Raw genomic sequence first — 19,520 nt, 5'->3', positions numbered from 1 at the left:
GTAGCATGGTTGGTCAATAAGGAGCTATCTACTTATTGGCTATCTCTTGACCGCACCCGAGCATCGATCAGCCTCCCATTGTATCTGTACCAGATGGAAATTTCACGGGTACATAAATGGAAAGTCTTTGGAACAAAACACTCAAAAAATATGTTCAATAATGTAGTGGCCAGATGACATCCATGTTGCACCCCAAGGTGAACAGGGACTGGCTCTGACTCCCTGCCCTACAGCTTCACCCGAGCATGCCCACCATCACGAAGGCCCTTAATGATCATGAGAAAGAGGGTCAGGGACCCCGAAAGCCCGAAAAATAACCAAGAGTCCTGGCCTATTGATGGTATCATCGCCCATGACCAAGTCAATAAAGCAGAGCTGTAGGTCCTGTTGGAATTCCCTACGCCGTTGCTGTAGCAGACGGACAGAGAATATGACATCTGTGAAGGACAGACCTGGTTTGAGGTCCTGTTGGAATTCCCTACGCCGTTGCTGTAGCAAACGGACAGAGAAGATGACATCTATGGAGGACAGACCTGGTGTGAGATCCTGTTGGAATTCCCTAGGCCGTTGCTGTAGCAGACGGACAGAGAAGATGACATCTGTGAAGGACAGACCTGGTGTGAGGTCCTGTTGGAATTCCCTACGCCGTTGCTGTAGCAAACGGACAGAGAAGATGACATCTATGGAGGACAGACCTGGTGTGAGGTCCTGTTGGAATTCCCTACGCCGTTGCTGTAGCAGACGGACAGATACTATGACATCTGTGGAGGACAGACCTGGTGTCAACCCCCATTGGAGCCCCGCAAATCTCTGCGCGTTGCCTGGCAAGGTGGAGGGGGGATGGCGATGTTGGGGGTGCCGGTGGTGGCACGAGCGAAGTTGGTATGGGGCCCTGGTGCAAGGAATTAAATGCGGTGGGCGCCGGTTGGAGGGGGGGGGGCAGTGCAGTTCAACCGCCTGCGCACTCGCCAGCTGTACCGCAGCTCGGCGCGTCGTCCCGTGGGGGGAGGCGCGTGAAAAAATATCGGAACCGAGCGCGGGGGGAAGCTGGAGTCGCGTGTTTGCGCAGAAGGGTGATTTGTAAAAACAAAAAACAGGCCATCATGGAACGGTCCCGAGCGGGCATCAGGCCCGGGTCGTGTTTTGCCGGGGACGAGGATGCGGTCTCGGCTTCCTGAGCAGCGGCGTCGCTCCCCACCTTCCCTCCAGCCCCCACTTCCACACCCCCCCCCGCTCCGCCCCCCCCCAATATTCCCCACCTCGCGATGTTGTTTCTCTTTCAGAGGTCGCACAAGCGGTCACTGTTGTGCCAACGTCAACTGTGGAGAGAGGCCCGCGCACGGAGAGTTGACAGCTCACTCACACAGACCCCCTACGCTAGCACAGGCAAAGGTTCCCGGTGTAGCCTTAACAGATTGTAGGAGCAAGTGCTGTTAGCGAGCACCAATGAAGGCCCGCACGGCACACGAGGGGGTGGGTGGCCAGCACCACGCCCGGCCGCCTTTGTCTCCTCAGTGGCGATGTTTACATACCGCACCAGGTACTCATTTGAGACTGAGTCGACCTAGGGGAGGCTCCCCATACCAGTCATCACACACACTCACTCACACACTCACTCACACACACTCACACACTCACACACTCACTCACATACTCACTCACACACTCACACACTCACTCACATACTCACACACACACTCACACACACTCACTCACACACTCACTCACATACACACACACACTCACTCACACACTCACACACACTTACACTCACTCACATTCTCACTCACATACCCACACACACTCTCACACACACTCACTCACTCACACACACTCACTCACACACTCACTCACACACACTTACACACACACACTCAAACACACTCACTCACTCACTCACACACACTCACACACACTCACTCACACACACTCACACACTCACTCACACACACTACACACACTCACTCAAACACACTCACTCACTCACACACACTCACTCACTCACACACACTTACACACACTCACACACACTCACTCACACACTCACACACACACTCACACACACTTACACACTCTCACACACACTCACTCACACACTCACACACACACTCACTCACATACTCACTCACACACTCACTCACACACTCACTCACACACTCACTCACACACTCACTCACTCACTCACACACTCACTCACTCACACACACACTCACACACACACTTACACTCACTCACTCACATTCTCACACACACTCTCACACACACTAACTCACACTAACTCACACACTCACTCACATACCCACACACACTCTCACACACTCTCACTCACACACACTCACACACTCACTCACACACTTACACACACTTACACACACTCACTCACACACTCACTTACACACTCACACACACTCACACACTCTCATACACTCACTTACACACTCACACACACTCACACACTCTCATACACTCACACTCACACACACTCACACACTCACTCACACACACTCACACACACTCACTCACACTCACACACACTCACACACTCACACACTCACTCACTCACACACACTCACACACACACTCACACACTCACACACACACACTCACACACACACACTCACACACACTCACACACTCACTCACACACACTCACTCTCACACACACTCACACATACTCACTCACACACACACTCACACACACTCACACACTTTCACTCAATCACTCCGACCCACTCTCCCGCCACCAGGGCATCGCCGCTGGGTCGGCGTTCAGGTGGCTCCACTCGCGTCCCCCCCCTCTCCCTGCGCGCCCCTCCCCCCTCGCCCCAACCGCTCAGGTGCGAGTCCGAGTCCGCGAGCCACGTGACGCCTCCACCTGCACCCCGTCACCCCCCCCCCCCCCCCCGCGGAACGACGTCGCATATCCGACCTCGCCGCTTAACCGCTCGTTGTTTGGTGGCTGTCGTCTCTCTGATCACACCGACTCGCGGTGCATCATTGAATCTCATGGGATTTACGCGATCGTCTGTGCAGCAGCGGGACTCTTCCCCTAGAACGATTCGGCATCAAATGAATGCCTGGTAACGGTGCGTAAGTGAAAGGTGGAGGGGGGGGAGATGAAGAGTGGGGAGACAAAGGCGGCCGGGCGTGGTAGCTGACCGCACGGCCCATCGCGTGGTCGTTCCGGCCTTAATTGGTGCTTGTTGAAACAGCACGTGACTGAAGCGTCTGTATGTGTACATGGGGAGGTGTGCGCGTGTGTTTGCGGTGCTGGGGAGCGGTGGTGCAGCGGTTAGCGCGCCGCGCTACGAACCCGGCGACTCGAGGTCGATTACTGCCCACGGCCAACACCCAGTGACCATTATCTGCACCGCTCCTGCACCTCCCCTAGGTCGACTCAGCCTCTTATGAGTACCTGGTGCGGTGTGTTAACATCGCCACTGGGGAGACAAAGGTGGTCGGGCGTAGTGCTGGCCACCTTGCGCACCGTGCGAGCCTTCAAGGGTGCTCGCTAACAGCACTTGCCCCACGTGTCTGTCAAGCCTACAGGGGGGATCTTTGTCATTGTGTGTGTAACCTCCCCTAACCCCCCTCCTCCTCCACCCCCTCCACCCCCCTCCACCTTATAACCGCCCCACTGCAGAGTCGAGCGCGCAAAGTGGAGCGGAGTGCGGACAGGAGACGCGGAGACACACAGAGACACCACGAGGCGACGTTGGGAAGACACGGGGAGACACGGGGAGACACGGGGGACACGGAGACAAAGGCGACGGCGAAGGCGCAAGGAGGCAGCATCGTGAAGACACCAGAGGCACCTGGAGACATTCGGGAGGAGCACGGGGACGCGAGGACAACTGTGGAAGTCGCCAAACAAGCCACGAGGAGATACGGGAAGACGCCGGAGACGACACGGAGAGACAAGGAGACACGTGGGGTCGCGAGGAAGACACGTGGAGTCGCCGGTTAATCGCTCCGCTCGACTGACACCCGAGTGACTGAAGACGTCACCGCTCACGAGGGCTCCCGTTGTCACAGGGACCCCGGTTCGATCCCCCTCGACGGGTTCCCCGCGGAGCGTCGAGGAAGAGGGACGGGAGGCGTGGAGCGTGCGGGTCTCTGAGCCGAGGAGTTCGTGTGAGGCGCGCCGGGAGGGAGCTTGCAAGGCGCAGTCGCATCTCCAAACCCCGGGACCTCCAGCCGGGAATCTCTCTCTTTCTCTCTCTCGTCGAGGACTTTCCCCAGAAGCCAGCACTTAGAACCCGGGACTCGAACCCGGGAATTCCGAACCTGGGGAAACTCCACCCAGGACTCTGCCCCCAAAGGCAACGTCGGCAGTGAGGAGCGGGCGAGGGAGTGGATCGGCGGGATCAAGGAGTAGGGCGAGAGAGGAGAGTGGTGGGGGCGAGGAGTAAGTGGGGGGGGGGGGGCGAGAGAGGAGGAGATGTGATTGAGGAGCACAAAGTGGGGATTAGCGAGGGGGGAAAGGAGTGGGGGGGGGGGGGCATAGAGCCAAGCCGACGAGAGGGGATAAGGGAGGTGGGATCAGGGAGAGGGAATCAGGAAAAGGGGATCAAGGAGGGGGGATCAGGGAGAGGGGATCAGAGAGAAGGGGGATCAGGGAAAGGGGATCAGGGAGAGGAGATCAGGGAGAGGGGATCCGGGAGAGGGGGGATTAGGGAAGAGGGGATCGGGTAAGAGGGGGGATCAGGGAGAGGGGGGATCAGAGAGGGGGGGTCAGGGAAGAGGGGGGATGGCCGCGCCGACCCCCGCGGGGTCTCCCCGTCCCAGGAGGGGCCTCCCACCGGGGTGCCTGTAGGGGACTCTGTAGGGGACTCTGTGCCAACATGAGCAGCGAGCGGAGGCCGCGGCTGATGCTGCTGCTGCTGCTGCTCTTCACTGGGGTGGCAACCGACCACCACCACCAGCAGCAGCAGCACCATCATCGTCATCAGCACCATCAGCATCAGCAGCAGCACCATCAGCACCATCATCAGCACCACCATCAGCATGAGGGCGGCGAGCTGGCTGCCCGCATGCGCGCCCTCTACGAGCGGTGCCGCCGCGAGGGAGGAGCGCGAATCCGCGGCAACAGCGTGCGGAGCATCGCGGCACTGAGCCCAGGCGAGACGTGACCCCCACTCACTCACTCACCACGTGACCCTCATCCTCTCGCTCACCACGTGACACCCACTCACTCACCACGTGACCCCCACTCACTCACCACGTGACCCCCACTCACTCACTCACCACGTGACACCCACTCACTCACCACGTGACCCCCACCCCCTCGCTCACCACGTGACCCCCACTCACTCACTCACTCACCACGTGACCCCCACTTACTCAATCACTCACCACGCGACCCTCATCCTCTCACTCACCACGTGACCCCCACTCACTCACTCACCACTTGACCCTCATCCTCTCGCTCACCACGTGACACCCACTCACTCACTCACCACGTGACCCTCATCCTCTCGCTCACCACGTGACCCCCACTTACTCACTCACTCACCACGCGACCCTCATCCTCTCACTCACCACGTGACACCCACTCACTCACTCACCACGTGACCCTCATCCTCTCACTCACCACGTGACCCCCACCCCCTCGCTCACCACGTGACCCCCACTCACTCATCACGTGACCCTCATCCTCTCACTCACCACGTGACACCCACTCACTCACTCACCACGTGACCCCCACTCACTCACTCACTCACCACGTGACACTCACTCCCCACGTGACCCACTCACTCACCACGTGACCCACTCACTCACCACGTGACCCTCACCCCCTCGCTCACCACGTGACCCCCACCCCTCACTCACCACGTGACGTGCCCTCCCTGTCCTGTCCTCACATCACCACCGTCCTGCGCGGATGTGATGGTGATGATGATCATGATGACCACATCAATCATCATGAGTTACAAATAACATCTTCATCATCATCAGCAGCAGCATTATCTAAATCGCCACCTAACACGCGCGCCGAAGGTGGGAAGGTTTTGAGGAGGGGAGGGGTGAAGCGTCCCCCCGCCCCCCCCCCCTTTTGACCCCCCCCAACCCCGTATGCCACGAATTCGCATAAATCCTCACCGAGTCTCGAGGCACATGTGCAGGAGGGTCTTGATCCCTCGAGATGTTTGACCGATTCCGTTATAACCTCGCTCAATAAATAAAAGAACGCGTTAAACTCTTGCCTATTGCGACTTAGCTGATAGTGCTGGGTGTTGCTGGCCGCTTGACGTTTTTTTTTTGGACGTTTCGGCCTGTGCCCCGCATTTGCGTGTAACCAAATAGAGTCAATGAATTCACGTGAATATCTCCATGAGTGATGGATGAGCGTCTGACTCCGCGTGGGAGGAAGCCGTAGAAGTTTATTTGAGTTTAACATCAAACCACAGCGGCTCACTGCTTTACACGAGTGTGTGTGTGTGGGGGGAGGGGGGGGTCACACTCACATAGCTACGGGCAGCACACACGGGTTCACGATCCCGCTTGCTGTACTCACCTGCCACGCCGCAGCCGCACAGGCGCGCCGAGTCGCAATGCATCTGGCCAATAGGGCTGGCAAGGTGTCATCCAGACTCGTCTAGACCCGGTCGTGCAAGGGCTGGGTTAGTCGATGAGACTGGGAATGACGCATTTCTCCACACTGTAATCCTCTGGACTAGACAGCGCTAGAGTTGGCTGGACCGGATTTCCCGAGACGAAATTGCTTTCGACGTCATTGCTACAGACCTCACATCTCTAGACTGTATGGCTATAGACCTCATATATCTAGACTGTACTGCTATAGACTGCTCATCTCTAGACTGCACTGCTATAGGCCTCACATCTCTAGACTGTACTGCTATAGACTTCACATATCTAGACTGTATCGCTATAGACCGCTCATCTCTAGACTGTACTGCTATGGACCGTGCATCTCTAGACTGTACTGCTGTAGACCTCACATCTCTAGACTGTATCGCTATAGACTGTACTGCTGTATCTCTAGACTGTACTGCTGTAGACCTCACATCTCTAGACTGTATCGCTATAGACTTCACATCTCTAGACTGTATCGCTATAGACTTCACATCTCTAGACTGTACTGCCCGTGCCCAGCCGAGTCGCCCGGGCGGGTTGGGACGCTGGGACACCTCTCGCCCCGGGCTCCCCGCGTGGCTCCGCGTGGCGCGCCTTCCCGCAGGGCTCCTACACCTGGGTAGAGCGCGCACCTGGCAGGGTGGGGGCCTTGGGGGGGAGAGGAGCGCCCCCCACCCCCTCCCCCAATCCCCCCCCCTTCAATCGAGCCGCACGGTGGAGTTTGAAAGCGCGACTCTGAGTTCGATCCCATTCCGTGTGTTGCACGGAAGCGCACGTGCAGTTCGGAAAGTGGATTCGGGCAGATCTCATCCGGGCACTGGTGGTGGCGATGCTGCACCTGGCTGCCTGTGATGCAGCGCTGCAGGAGGCAGCGGCAGCATCAGCAGCAGCAGCGAGGGGTTGGTGGAACGCACAAAGATGTTGGCGAAATATAGTAGTAGGTTTTTACCCTTTAAACTGGTACAAAACTGACACGTTTATACAAGGCATCATGTTTGTAATAACCACAACACAAGCAGTCAAAATGCAAACAAAAAGAAACAACTCTGATAATGATAATGATATGCACTGTCCTTGAAGTTGATTGGTCCACACCCGAGACAGCTTTCCTTAGAGCCTAGGCTTTCCTTAGAGCCTAGCCTTTCTTTTTGTTTGCATTTTGACTGCTTGTGTTGTGGTTATTGCAAACATGATGCCTTGTATAAAGGTGTCAGTTTTGTACCAGTTTAAAGGGTAAAAACCTACTACTATATTTTGCCACTGGTAAAGGAGGTCTCATAGTGTATGTTGGCGAAACTGTCTTTCCATGGGCGTCGAGGTGGAGCGATTACCCCAGCACGCCAGCAGACAAATGTGCAAATCCACCTGCTCCGTCGGTATGGGATAGAGTGTTGCCCCCTCGCACGCCCGGGGCATCTCCGCGCGCGCTGGTTTCATCCCACAGACGCTCATTAGTTAATTCTAGATTTGAAGCTTTCGTGACTGCAAGGATTCATATCCTTAGTTTTTTCGGTAAAGTCACGTAGGTAAAAAAAAAATGAAATAAAATGTATTTTATTTTATAAATTTTAATTACATTTTTTTTACCTACGTGACTTTACCGAAAAAACGAAGATTACTCATTAGTTAGCCGATAACGTCTTCGTATACATAGGACCGCAGAGATTGGACAAGTGTTGGTAGTGCCGGCTCCTCACAGCGTGGCTACTGCCTTCCTGCTCCTCGTCTGGACAACTGTGAACAGAAATTGCTTCATAGCTCATCGGATTCTTCCAGAATAAATTAATATTCTGATTCTGTGGTTCCCCCTCCTCCTCCTCCTGGCGCCTCTAAGTCGTCCTCTCTCTCTCTCTCTCTCTCGTTCTCTACGAGATCGAGATGTGCGGTGTGCGCTTTATACGCTGATATTAAGGCGTAGTGCAGTCCGGCAATTGGGTTCGTCAGTCCGTCTGCATTCACTCACCCACTCACTCGCCAATCAATCACCCACTCACTCACTCACTCACCCACTCACTCACCCACTCACTCATCCACTCACTCGCCCACTCACTCACCAAACAATCACCCACTCACTCACTCACCCACTCACTCACTCACCCACTCACCCACTCACTCACCCACTCACTCACCCACTCACTCACCCGCTCACACACCCACCCACTCGCCAAACAATCACCCACTCACTCACCCACTCACTCACCCACTCGCCCACTCACCCACTCACTCACCCACTCACCCACTCACCCACTCACTCACCCACTCACTCGCCAATCAATCACTCACTCACCCACTCACTCACTAACCCGCTCACTCGCCCAGTCACTCGCAAAACAATCACCCACTCACTCACCTACTCACTCACCTACTCACCCACTCACTCACCCACTCACTCACCCACTCACTCACTCACCCACTTACTCACCCACTCACTCACCCATCCATCCACCCGCTCACGTCACTCCTCATCCTGCTGCTTCGCTCTGCCACCATCGTCTCTTCTCCAAAGTTCTTAAAACAACAAGTTGTCAATGCGCTCGCTCGAGCGCATTGACAACTTGAACAGTGCCGTTTGTTGCTGACCGCTTGGCGATTCGAGTCCTACCTGCCTGCGTGCCCGACAACCGTGTATTTCTAAACAAACAAAATCAAGCGCCTCGCCTCCTCTCTTCGCCACCGCGGTCACGTGGCGCCCCCTGGCGTGCAGTTTGGGGATCGCGTGGCGCGGAGTGATGGGGGCACTGGGTCGGGGGGGGGGGGGTCACCCCGACACAGGGAGGTCAAGCGCGACCCGTTTGCGACCCCTTTCACACTCTAGACCCCTCCTATCCCCTCGCTTGACCCAGACTCGTATCATTCTTGGAGTTGGCCAAACATCCGAGTATAGGACCTCATCCCCCCGTGACCCGCGTCTCCCTCTCTAACCCCCCCCAATTATGACCTCATCCCCCCATGACCCCCGTGGCCCCCCGTGACCCGCGTCTCCCTCTCTAACCCCCCCAATTATGACCTCATCCCCCCATGACCCCCGTGGCCCCCCGTAACCGTGTATCCCTCTCTCACCCCCCCCCCCATGATGACCTCATCTCCCCGTGACCCACGTCTCCCTCTCTCACCCACCCCCCCCATGATGACCTCATCTCCCCGTGACCCCCGCAGCCCCCCGTAACCCGCGTCTCTCCCTCTCTCACCCCCCACCCCCCCGCTCCCCTCCCCCAGGAGACTCGCCGCCAGGACCCCACTTCTCCTTCAACCTCTCCCTCATCCCCGCGTCCGAGTCTCTCATCGCCGCGTCTCTCCACTTCCCCCCGGGCGCGCCGAGTCGTCAGGGACGTGGGCCCCAGCGCGTCTCCGTGTCCCTGTGGGGATCGGCGCACCCCCGCGGCGACCCCGGCGCGGGCTCCCCTCGCCGTGCGTCATTCTCGTTCATCCCCTCGAGCTACGCGCACTGGCACGCGCGCGACGTCACGGCGCCGCTGGGCGAGGCGCGCTCCCGAGGGATGCCCTGGCTCCACGCGGACATCCGCACGGGTCCCAGGCGTGCCGACGAGGTCCCTTACCTCCTCGTCTTCGCGTTCGACTCGGCCCTGGCAGGGGACGGCGGCGTCGCGAGCGTCCTGCAGCTGCGGGCTCTGCACCAGGCGCGCGGGGGGTCTGCCGGGTCGCGGGGACCGGACCCCCTCGCCGATGGGGACGATGAGCAGGGCGGGTCGGACAGGGGAGCCGGGGTCGAGGTTGAGTCCGAGGGGGACGTTGGAGGAGCGGTGCGGCAGAGGCGCGACGCGTCGCTGCGGACAAATGAACTGCCCGGGTCGCGTCTCCTGGCTCCCCCCCCTTCCTTCGAGGACGGTGATGATGGTCATGGTGATGATGAGGACGATGGCAGTGATGGTGATGACGATGAAGAGATGGCACAGGAAAGAAGATCATCATCAGCATCAGCATCATCATCATCAGCATCATATTCACCATCTTCATCAGCAGCAGCATCATCGTCATCCCAGCGCAGATCTCGACCCAGAGACGCGCAGAGGCAGAGGGATCACGGAGGAGCCAACAGCAGCAGTCGAAGTAACAGCAGCAGCCACAGCGGCGGCGGCGGCGGCGGCCGGGGTCGTGGGAAGACCGAGGCGGAACGGAGGCGCAGAGCGGACAAGCGGCGTCCCCGGGCGGGGGTCACGCGGTGGGGGGGGGCCCTCCCCCCCTCACGGCGTGCGCACGACGCCACCTCACGGTGGACTTTGCCGACATCGGCTGGGACAAGTGGATCATCTCCCCCAAGGCGTACCTCGCGCACTACTGCGCCGGCACCTGCGACTTCCCCATGTCCAAGGTACGGGAGGAGGCATCGAGGCAGCGGTGACTAGGAGATGTTAGCTACCTCGCCTGGTATGCAGGGGGTCGTGGGTTCGATCCCGACCCTGACGCCTGCTGCTGTGCATTTGGAGTTTGCGGGTTCTCTCTCTCGTCATCGTCATCATCATCACGGTGGCTAGGAGATGTTAACTACCTCGCCTGGTGTACAGGAGGTCGTGGGTTCGATCTTGACCCTGACGCCTGCTGCTGTATATTTGGAGTTTGCGGTGTTTTTCTCTCATCATCATCACGTTGGCTAGAATATGTTAACTACCTCGCTTGGTATGCAGGAGGTCGTGGGTTCGATCCCGACCCTGACGCCTGCTGCTGTATATTTGGAGTTTGCGGTGTTTTTCTCTCATCATCATCATCATCACGGTGGCTAGGAGATGTCAACTACCTCGCCTGGTATGCAGGAGGTCGTGGGTTCGATCCCGACCCTGACGCCTGCTGCTGTATATTTGGAGTTTTTTCTCCGGGTCGTCCGGCTGCTATACATTTCCACGTGATAATCCACTTTATCATTTGTGACCAGGTCGCTTCTGAAAAAGAACTATGTATATACATAGCTCAGTAGGCCTTACCTGGACAAATAAAAAGGTAATGCACAATTATAGCTAACGCCGCAGCAGACGCGTTGCTTTGCGCAGCACGTGACCGCAGCGACTCTACACGTGACGTGGCCAACCACGCGTGATTCAAACGCTGCGGAGGTAGCAGCGAGGGGGGGGGGGGGTTGGTGGACCACCGCACTGATGTTGCGGAGCCAGGCTACGGCGGAGAGGGTGTGACGGCCCCGTGCACGTTTGAAGGCATCGGAGGCTCCACATGGTCTGTGAGTTGTCCTGGGCCCCCCAACACCCCCCCCCCCCCATGGACGGCCCCATGCAAAACTCACCTAAACTAAACTAAATTCACCTATTATTTTTCGATTTAAAGCTTTCGTGACTGCAGGGATTCATCTTCTTGGTTTTATCGGTAAAGTCACGTAGAAGTGAAATAATAAAATAATAAAAATAAAACATAATAAAATAATTCTCACAAGAAAATAATAAAAATTAAACATAATAAAATAATTCTCACAATAATTATTTTATTATGTTTAATTTTTATTATTTTATTATTTCCCCCTTTTTTTTAACCAGGAACGGCCAACTGAGCTATAGAGTTATTTTCAAAAAGCGACCTGCCCACCGCAAACGAGAGCTCCACGAAGTGGCTTATCACGTGAGAAATATGGAGCGGCGGTCACAATGTAACGCGTGGATTTGGCGTCGAGATGGAGCCGTACCCCGACTCGCCAGGAGACGGCGGTACAGCAAAGCGTCAATTGCCGACTCCAACCTGTCCCGTCTGGACCCCGTGGATATTCTCAGAGTCCTCCGTTTGCCTCTCACGGGCAGAGCATTGAATCAGTTGGCCCGATAACATCGTGACATATAAAGGACCACACACAGTGTGATTCCTGGATAAGTTGAGTTTTGTTTCTGTTAACTGTGCAAGTGCATCACTGCCGTTGCAGTAGCATCATCGTCACGAAATTATCGATAATAATCCATCGTCATCATCATAATCAATGGTCCACCATCCTCATTAATAATCCATCGGCCTAAGTCCTTCGTTAACAATAATATGTCATCGTCCTTATTTCAAGATCACCATCGTAGAGACAGAATCATCCTGAATTTCGATTTAAAGTTTTCGTGATTGCAGGGATTCAGAATTCTTGGTTCTATCGGTAAAGTCACGTAGAAGGGAAATTATAAAATAATAAAAATAAAACTATTACATTCTCACGACGTTTCGATTGCAGCACAAGCAATCATCATCAGGTGTGAAAACCACAGCAAGAAAAAAAACGCCAGTTAAAAAAAAAATTTGGTGTGGTTTTCACACCTGATGATGATTGCTTGTGTTGCAATCGAAACGTCGTGCGAATTTCATTGTTTTATTTTTATTATTTTATTACTTCCCTTCTACGTGACTTTACCGAAAGAACTAAGAATAAGAATCATCCTGATTTATAAATCGTCGTTTTGATTTTAACAGTCCATTATAAAAAATAAAACAATCATCATCTATAAACCATCATCGTAATCCAAAGAGCATCATCTTAACATCATCACAAAATCATCATCACCATCATCATTCAAATTCAGACATCGTATCGTGGTGGTCTTGGGAGTTAATTAAAAACACGACACGGTTACTGAGTGCAGAACAAGAAGCCCAAAATGCCAAGGGGGCCAGCCACACACAGCACTGTAACGCGTCTCTTGAATTGAGCGAGGTTATTAGTGTTGTTGTTGTTATTTTAAGAACTTGGGAACAAGAGGCGGCGGTGATGGGAGAGGGAGTTCCAATGTGCGGCAAAGTGACGGGAAAAGGCAGAGAGAGAGAAGTGAAGTGACCTGCAGCTTAGTGAGTGAGTGGATTGGTGAGTGGGTGAGTGAGTGGCTGAGTGAGTGGTTGAGTGAGTGGTTGAGTGAGTGGCTGAGTGAGTGGTTGAGTGAGTGGCTGAGTGAGTGAGTGGCTGAGTGAGTGGCTGAGTGAGTGGCTGAGTGAGTGGGTGAGTGAGCGGTTGAGTGAGTGGCTGAGTGGCTGAGTGGCTGAGTGAGTGGTTGAGTGAATGGCTGAGTGGCTGAGTGAGTGGTTGAGTGAGTTGTCGTGACCTCCAGTGCGCTGGTGGTTGCACAGAGTGTGGATGAGACGAAACGGTGAATGTCGAGCGGACCAAGTCCTCAACACGGTGTGGAGGAATCAGCGAGTGAAGTTCATTGGGACAGTAACACACGTGTCTGTCAATGTGTGCGTCATTGTGTGGATATGTCGTGGGGAGCGGTGGTGTAGCGGTTAGCGCGCTGCGATACGAACCTGGCGCCCGGGTTCGATTCCCGCTCACGGCCAACACCCAGTGACGATTATCTGAACCGTTCCTGGGACTCCCCTAGGTCGACTCAGCCTCAAATGAGTACCTGGTGCGGTGTGTAAACATAACCACTCGGGTTTACCACCACTACATTATGTGAGCAGCTCACAAATCCTTGAAAGATCTGAACACAGTTCTATCACTGAGCTCCTCCGGCAGACGAGGCCGCATTGGCTGGGTCACGTAGCCTGCATGCCCAGCCACCGCATGCCCACGCAGCTTCTGTTTGGCCGCATAGAGCGGAGGATGTGGAGCTGAGTGGACTTGCCGATGACTTGACCAGCGATGTCAAAATCGGCCTCTGCAGAGAAGACTCGTCAAGGACGCTCCTAGGCAGTTGGAGGCAGTCGCTTTCGGCAACAACAAAGGGTGGATGGAAGAGCGACGCTCACAACAACGAGCGGAGCGCTGGGCGTTTAAAACGCAGCAAGTTGGTATAGTGGGGAGAATAGGTAGCGCATCTGCCAGTCATCTCAGTAAGTCAACCCATGGCACCTGGGTCTGTGTGTTGTAACCCGCCAGCAGAGAGGGCCTTCCATAATTCACGTGATGGTATCAAAGTGCACCTAGCCTGGCACACGCGCTGTGGTAACGTCACCATAGCTTAGTGGCGAACGGCGGCTGCATTTTTTTTGTGTCACCGTTAGCATTGTGCCTGTATTGTGTGTATGTATGATGTGTGTATGCTTTATGTGTGTATGTAGTATGTGTGTATTGTGTATGTATTATGTGTGCCTGTATTATGTGCAGATGTTTTTGTGTGTATGTATGTATCATGTGTGTATGTTTATGCGTGTATGTATGCATTGTGTATGTATTATGCGTATCTATTGTGTGTGTATGTTTCTGTGTGTATGTGTCTGTGTGTATGTTTATGTGTGTATGTATGTATTATGTGTATGTATATGTGTGTATGTGTGTGTATGTATGTTTAGTTTATTTATTTAACATCTATTTCGACCACGTAGTTCGTGAAGCCTTCGATGGCTGTTATTTCCATCTGGTAATTTCCATCTGGTACAGACACAATGGGAGGCTGATCGATGCCCGGTGCGGTCAAGGGATGGCTCCCTATTGCTCAACCACGTTATGTATGCCGATGATATGGTAATTGCTGCTCACTCAGAGGAAGAGTTGGAGGCGCTGCTGCAGAACCTGGAGCTTGCCACTAAGAAGTGGGGCCTTACCATCAAAACTAAGCACCTGCCTGGGTATTTTTACCATCGGACACTCCACCCCCACAACTCCCAATTGGTGATGGGGCAGTTGTGGAGAGAGTGGAGAGTTTCCCATACCTGAGCAGTGTGCTCATGACCGGCTCCGGGTTGACAGCAGAGGTCTCACTCCGAATCAGTTGAGCGGCATCTTTTCATCGGTTGCATAACGCTGTGTGGAAGCTACCTGGTCTGTCGCTCCGCACGAAGCTTCAGGTCTTCTCGGCCACGGTCATTCCCTTCCTTCTCTACGCTTGCGAAACGTGGACACCCCTAATGGAACATCTTCGCCGGTTAGAAACATTTAGGCTGGCCTGCCTACGATCCATCCTGGTTTTCACCAGGCTGGATTGTTTAAGGAGCTCACAAATCTTTGAAAGATGTGAACAAAGTCCCATCGGTGAGCTCCTCCGGCAGGCAAGGCTGCATTGGCTGGGTCATGTAGCCCGCATACCCAGCCACCGCATGCCCAAACAGCTTTTGTTCGGCAGGATCGAGGGGGCTAAACGAGCGCGGCACGGGCTAGAGAAGAGATGGAGTGATGTGGTACAGGAGGATGTGGAGCTGAGTGGACTGGTACCAGCGGTGGCAAGATCGGCCTCTGTGGAGGAGGCTCGTGAAGGACGCTACTGGCCAGTTGGAGGCAGTCGCCCTCCAACAACAACAGAGGGCAGAGGAGCGACGCTCACAACAACGAGCGGAGCGCCGGGTGGCTAAAGTACAGCAAGTTGGCACAGTAGGGGGCACAGGTGGTGCATCAGCCAGTCATCTCGGTCATCTCAGTCAGTCGACCCGTGGCACCTGGATATGCCCCGTTACCTCCTGCCAGCGGGCGTTCGACACTTCACGTGGCCTCAACGTGCACATAGCCTGGCACAAGCGTCGTGGTGACGACACCGCGACTTAGTGGCGAATGGCAGTTTTTGTTGTGTATGTTTATGTGTGTATGTTTATGTGTAGTGGTTAGCGCGCGGGGAGCGGTAGTGTAGTGGTTAGCGCGCTGCACTACGAACCTGGCGACCCGGGTTCGATTCCCGATCACGGCAAACACCAGTGACGATTTTCTGATACCGGTCCTGGGCCTCCCCTAGGTCGACTCAGCCTCAAATGAGTACCTGGTGCGGTGTGTAAACATCACTGCTAGGGAGACAAAGGCGGTCGGGCGTGGTGCTGGCCACCCACCCCTCGTGTACCGTTCCGGCCTTCATAAGTGCTCGCTAACAGCACTTGCCCCTACAGTCTGTTAAGGCTGTACGGGGGATCTTTATTTTATGTTAGCGGCCGCGCGTGGTGCTGGCCACCCCTCCCCCTCGTGTGCCGTCACGGCCTTCATAGGTGCTCGCCAACAGCACTTGCCCGTGACTGTCTCTTTAGGCTATACGGGGAACCTTCGTCTATATTTGGGCGTAACACATTTCTTAACCAGTACCGGGCCTCACCTAGGTCGACTCAGCCTGAAATGAGTACCTGGTGCATTGGTGTGTAAACATCAACATTGCTGAGACAAAGGCGTTGTCCTGGCCAGAACACCGCCTGATCGCACGTGTCACCAACAATTTTGTTTTATATTCTTGGTTCTTTCGGTAAAGTCACGTAGAAGGGAAATAATAAAATAGAATTGTTTTTATATTTGTATTATTTTATTCTTTCCCTTCTACGTGACTTTACCGAAAGAACCAAGAATATGAATCCCTGCAGTCACGAAAGCTTTAAATCAAAAATTTGTTTTAATAAAGGATGCTTCAATAAAATGTTAACACTCACACGGGACTCTCGTTTTTAATGGTTAAAAGAACGGAGAATACACTGCAGCATGATAACAAATTTACATTAATAGCTTCAAAGAGTCTCCAATTGTTCGCCATCATTGTCAACGCGCGCCTGGAATCTTCTCCAGGTGGTCTCCAGAGCCCGGAGGAGGCACATTTTCTTGTGGTGTTGCTGTAAATTCTCGTGAGTGTTAACATTGTTTTGAAGCACCCCCCTGTGCATCGGGCTGTGATGGTAGCGCCTCTAGTGGCTGTAGAGGGGACGGGAATACTCATGGGTGGAAATAAGTATAACCCATAAAAACAAAGTTTTTCACTATAAATCCTTTATATGCGTGGCGGCTAGAGTCCTCTCGTCCTCTGGCCTGAGATGGCTGCCACCTATGGGTCAGATGATTGTCTGCCAGTAGTAAGCAATTGGTAATTAAATATTTAATTTGTTTTCCCTAAACAGTGTAAAATTTTGGAAAAAAAATTTCATGAACATTAATTGTCTCGCACAACGAGTCTGTGTGCAAAATGTCAGCTCGATTGGATCACGGGACGTGGGTTAAAAAACGACCGAAAGATTTGCACGGTCGTAAGCAAGCACGCAAGCACGCAAGCAAGCAAGCAAGCGAACTTAATATAAAGGATTTAAAAACCCGATTATTCCAGCGGCAGGCATCGGGTTTTTTCTTTAATACAATGAAACCCGATTTCGGGTTTAATGAATACGAAACTCTGATCCAAGGCTTCGGCTGCTTCCTCGTCGGTGCTGCTGTCGTAGTCGTGGCCGTCGGGCACGGGGTAGTCGTAGAATGCGGCGGGCAGGTTGGTCGTGATGAACACGAGCTTCTCCTCCACAATCGTGGGCGCCAGTGAGTTCCTTAGCTTGGAATGGATGAAGCCCATCGTTGAGAAGTTGGCGAAGTGCGGTTCTGCAATTAGAACCAATTAAACCGGATTTCTCCCAATCTCAGATGATCGGGTTTAATATAAAAATACAATTAAACCCGATTGTAAAAAACCCGACTGTGCCACCTTTGGGAATAATCCGTGAGATGGAATCGGAATTAAAACTCGCATCGATTCTCAAGCACGCGTCAGTCTAAAATGATGATGATCATCATCATCATCGTCGCCATCGGCAATGGTCAATTATCGACTGGACGTTCAAAATTAAAGGGTGTGAGTGGCCAACACCACGCCTGGCCGCCTTTGTCTCCCCCCGTGCCACTGTTTACGCATTGCACCAGGTAGTCATTTGAGTCTGAGTCGACCTAGGGGGAAGGCCCAGCAGGACAGGTTCGGATAAAGCGTCACCGGTGTTAGTGAATCTAAATATTTATATATACCGGAGGTATCCGATGAGCTATGAAGCTGTTTTTTTACAGCTATCCAGAAGGGGCACGCTGTCAGAATGTAACACAAAAACAAGATACGAGTACAAATTACAGGTAAGATAAACAAATCACTTAAAAAATATACACAAGTAAAACGAATCTATTTTTTTAAATCGTACTAGGTAAGATCCACTGAGCCATTAGCTTCTTTTTCAGAAGCGACCTGGCCACAAATGATAGCTCGACGGGGAGTGTCTCATCGTCAATGTGGAAATCCACAGCGGCAAAATAAATAATCGAAATAATGTGTACGCGTGTTTCGTGTGGCCGTGAGCGCGAATCGAACTCGGGTCGCCCGGTTGGCTACGGTAGCGCGGTGCGTCAACCACTGCGCCACCGCTCCCCCAACTCACCCACCCCACACCCCTCCACGTACCGTGCGTCTCACCAACCACGCGAACATCCGGACCGTGGTTCGTGTCGTGGGGCTGGTTCCGGACAAGATAACCCCCCACTCAGCGTCCTAACCACTGCACCACCGCTCCCCCCACTCACCCTCCCCCCCTTCCGTAGGGCGTGCGTCCCACGAACCACGCGACCATCCGGACCGTGGTTCGTGTCGTGGGGCTGGTGCCGGACAAGATAGCCCCCCACTCAGCGTCCTAACCACTGCACCACCGCTCCCCACACCCCCCCCACCCCTCCGTAGGGCGTGCGTCCCACGAACCACGCGACCATCCAGAGCGTGATGCGTGCAGTGGGACTCGTGCCTGGGCTGCCGGGGCCGTGCTGCGTGCCGGACAAGATGACGCCGCTCAGCATCCTCTACGTGGACCAGGCGGACAGCGTGGTCCTCAAACTCTACCCCAACATGTCCGTCGAGTCGTGCGCCTGCAGATAGCCGGGCCTCCGACGCCCCGGCGACAACACAGAGGGAGATGGGTGGGGGGGGGGCGAAGGGGGGAGTCCATATTCTTGGGGGTCAGAGAAGAGGAGTGGCGGGGGGGAGGAGGGGATACGAATTGTTGGGGGGGGGGTCAAACCCCCGGACTTTCCCAAACATCTCTCGCTCTCTGTGACAGCGCTTCACATCGGCACCTCTCAGGGGGAGACGCGAGACAGCCAGCAGGTGGGTGAAGGTGGGGGGGTGAGCAATAGGGGGCACGGGTAGTAAAGGGGGGCCCTTGGGGGTGGTGGTGGGGGGCACGTGGCGAGGCCACGCGGACACCGGAGGCGTCGCTGCATCTCTTCGGATCTGATGCTCGTGTTGGCCCCGTGTTAGAGGGCCCAACTCACGAGACAAACATCAGCATCAGCAGCATCAGCAGCATCA

General features: G+C 54.4%; 1 protein-coding gene across 1 annotated transcript; it reads left to right on the top strand.

Moving 5' to 3' along the window:
• Nucleotides 1-4,721: 4,721 nt before the first annotated feature.
• On the top strand, nucleotides 4,722-19,088 carry LOC133354427 (growth/differentiation factor 10-like). The gene is made up of 4 exons (XM_061571247.1): nucleotides 4,722-5,121; nucleotides 9,814-10,769; nucleotides 10,859-10,927; nucleotides 18,897-19,088. The coding sequence occupies exons 1-4, from the start codon at nucleotides 4,845-4,847 to the stop codon at nucleotides 19,086-19,088; spliced, it is 1,494 nt and encodes a 497-aa protein (XP_061427231.1). The 5' UTR covers nucleotides 4,722-4,844.
• The last annotated feature ends 432 nt before the right edge of the window (nucleotides 19,089-19,520 follow it).

The sequence above is a fragment of the Lethenteron reissneri genome, chromosome 47 (assembly GCF_015708825.2).
Source record: "Lethenteron reissneri isolate LAM-NWPU_2019-01 chromosome 47, ASM1570882v1, whole genome shotgun sequence".
Classification (NCBI taxonomy): domain Eukaryota; kingdom Metazoa; phylum Chordata; class Hyperoartia; order Petromyzontiformes; family Petromyzontidae; genus Lethenteron; species Lethenteron reissneri.
Note: the sequence above shows the minus strand (reverse complement) of the source record. Positions and strands in the feature narration are given on the sequence as shown.

Bases quoted from the DNA above. Each gene is read 5' to 3' on its own strand.
- LOC133354427 (XM_061571247.1), top strand. From the start codon at position 4,845: ATGAGCAGCGAGCGGAGGCCGCGGCTGATGCTGCTGCTGCTGCTGCTC. The intron at 5,122-9,813 runs GCGAGACGTGAC...CCCCTCCCCCAG, and splicing joins CATCGCGGCACTGAGCCCAG to GAGACTCGCCGCCAGGACCC. The intron at 10,928-18,896 runs GTACGGGAGGAG...ACCCCTCCGTAG, and splicing joins GCGACTTCCCCATGTCCAAG to GGCGTGCGTCCCACGAACCA.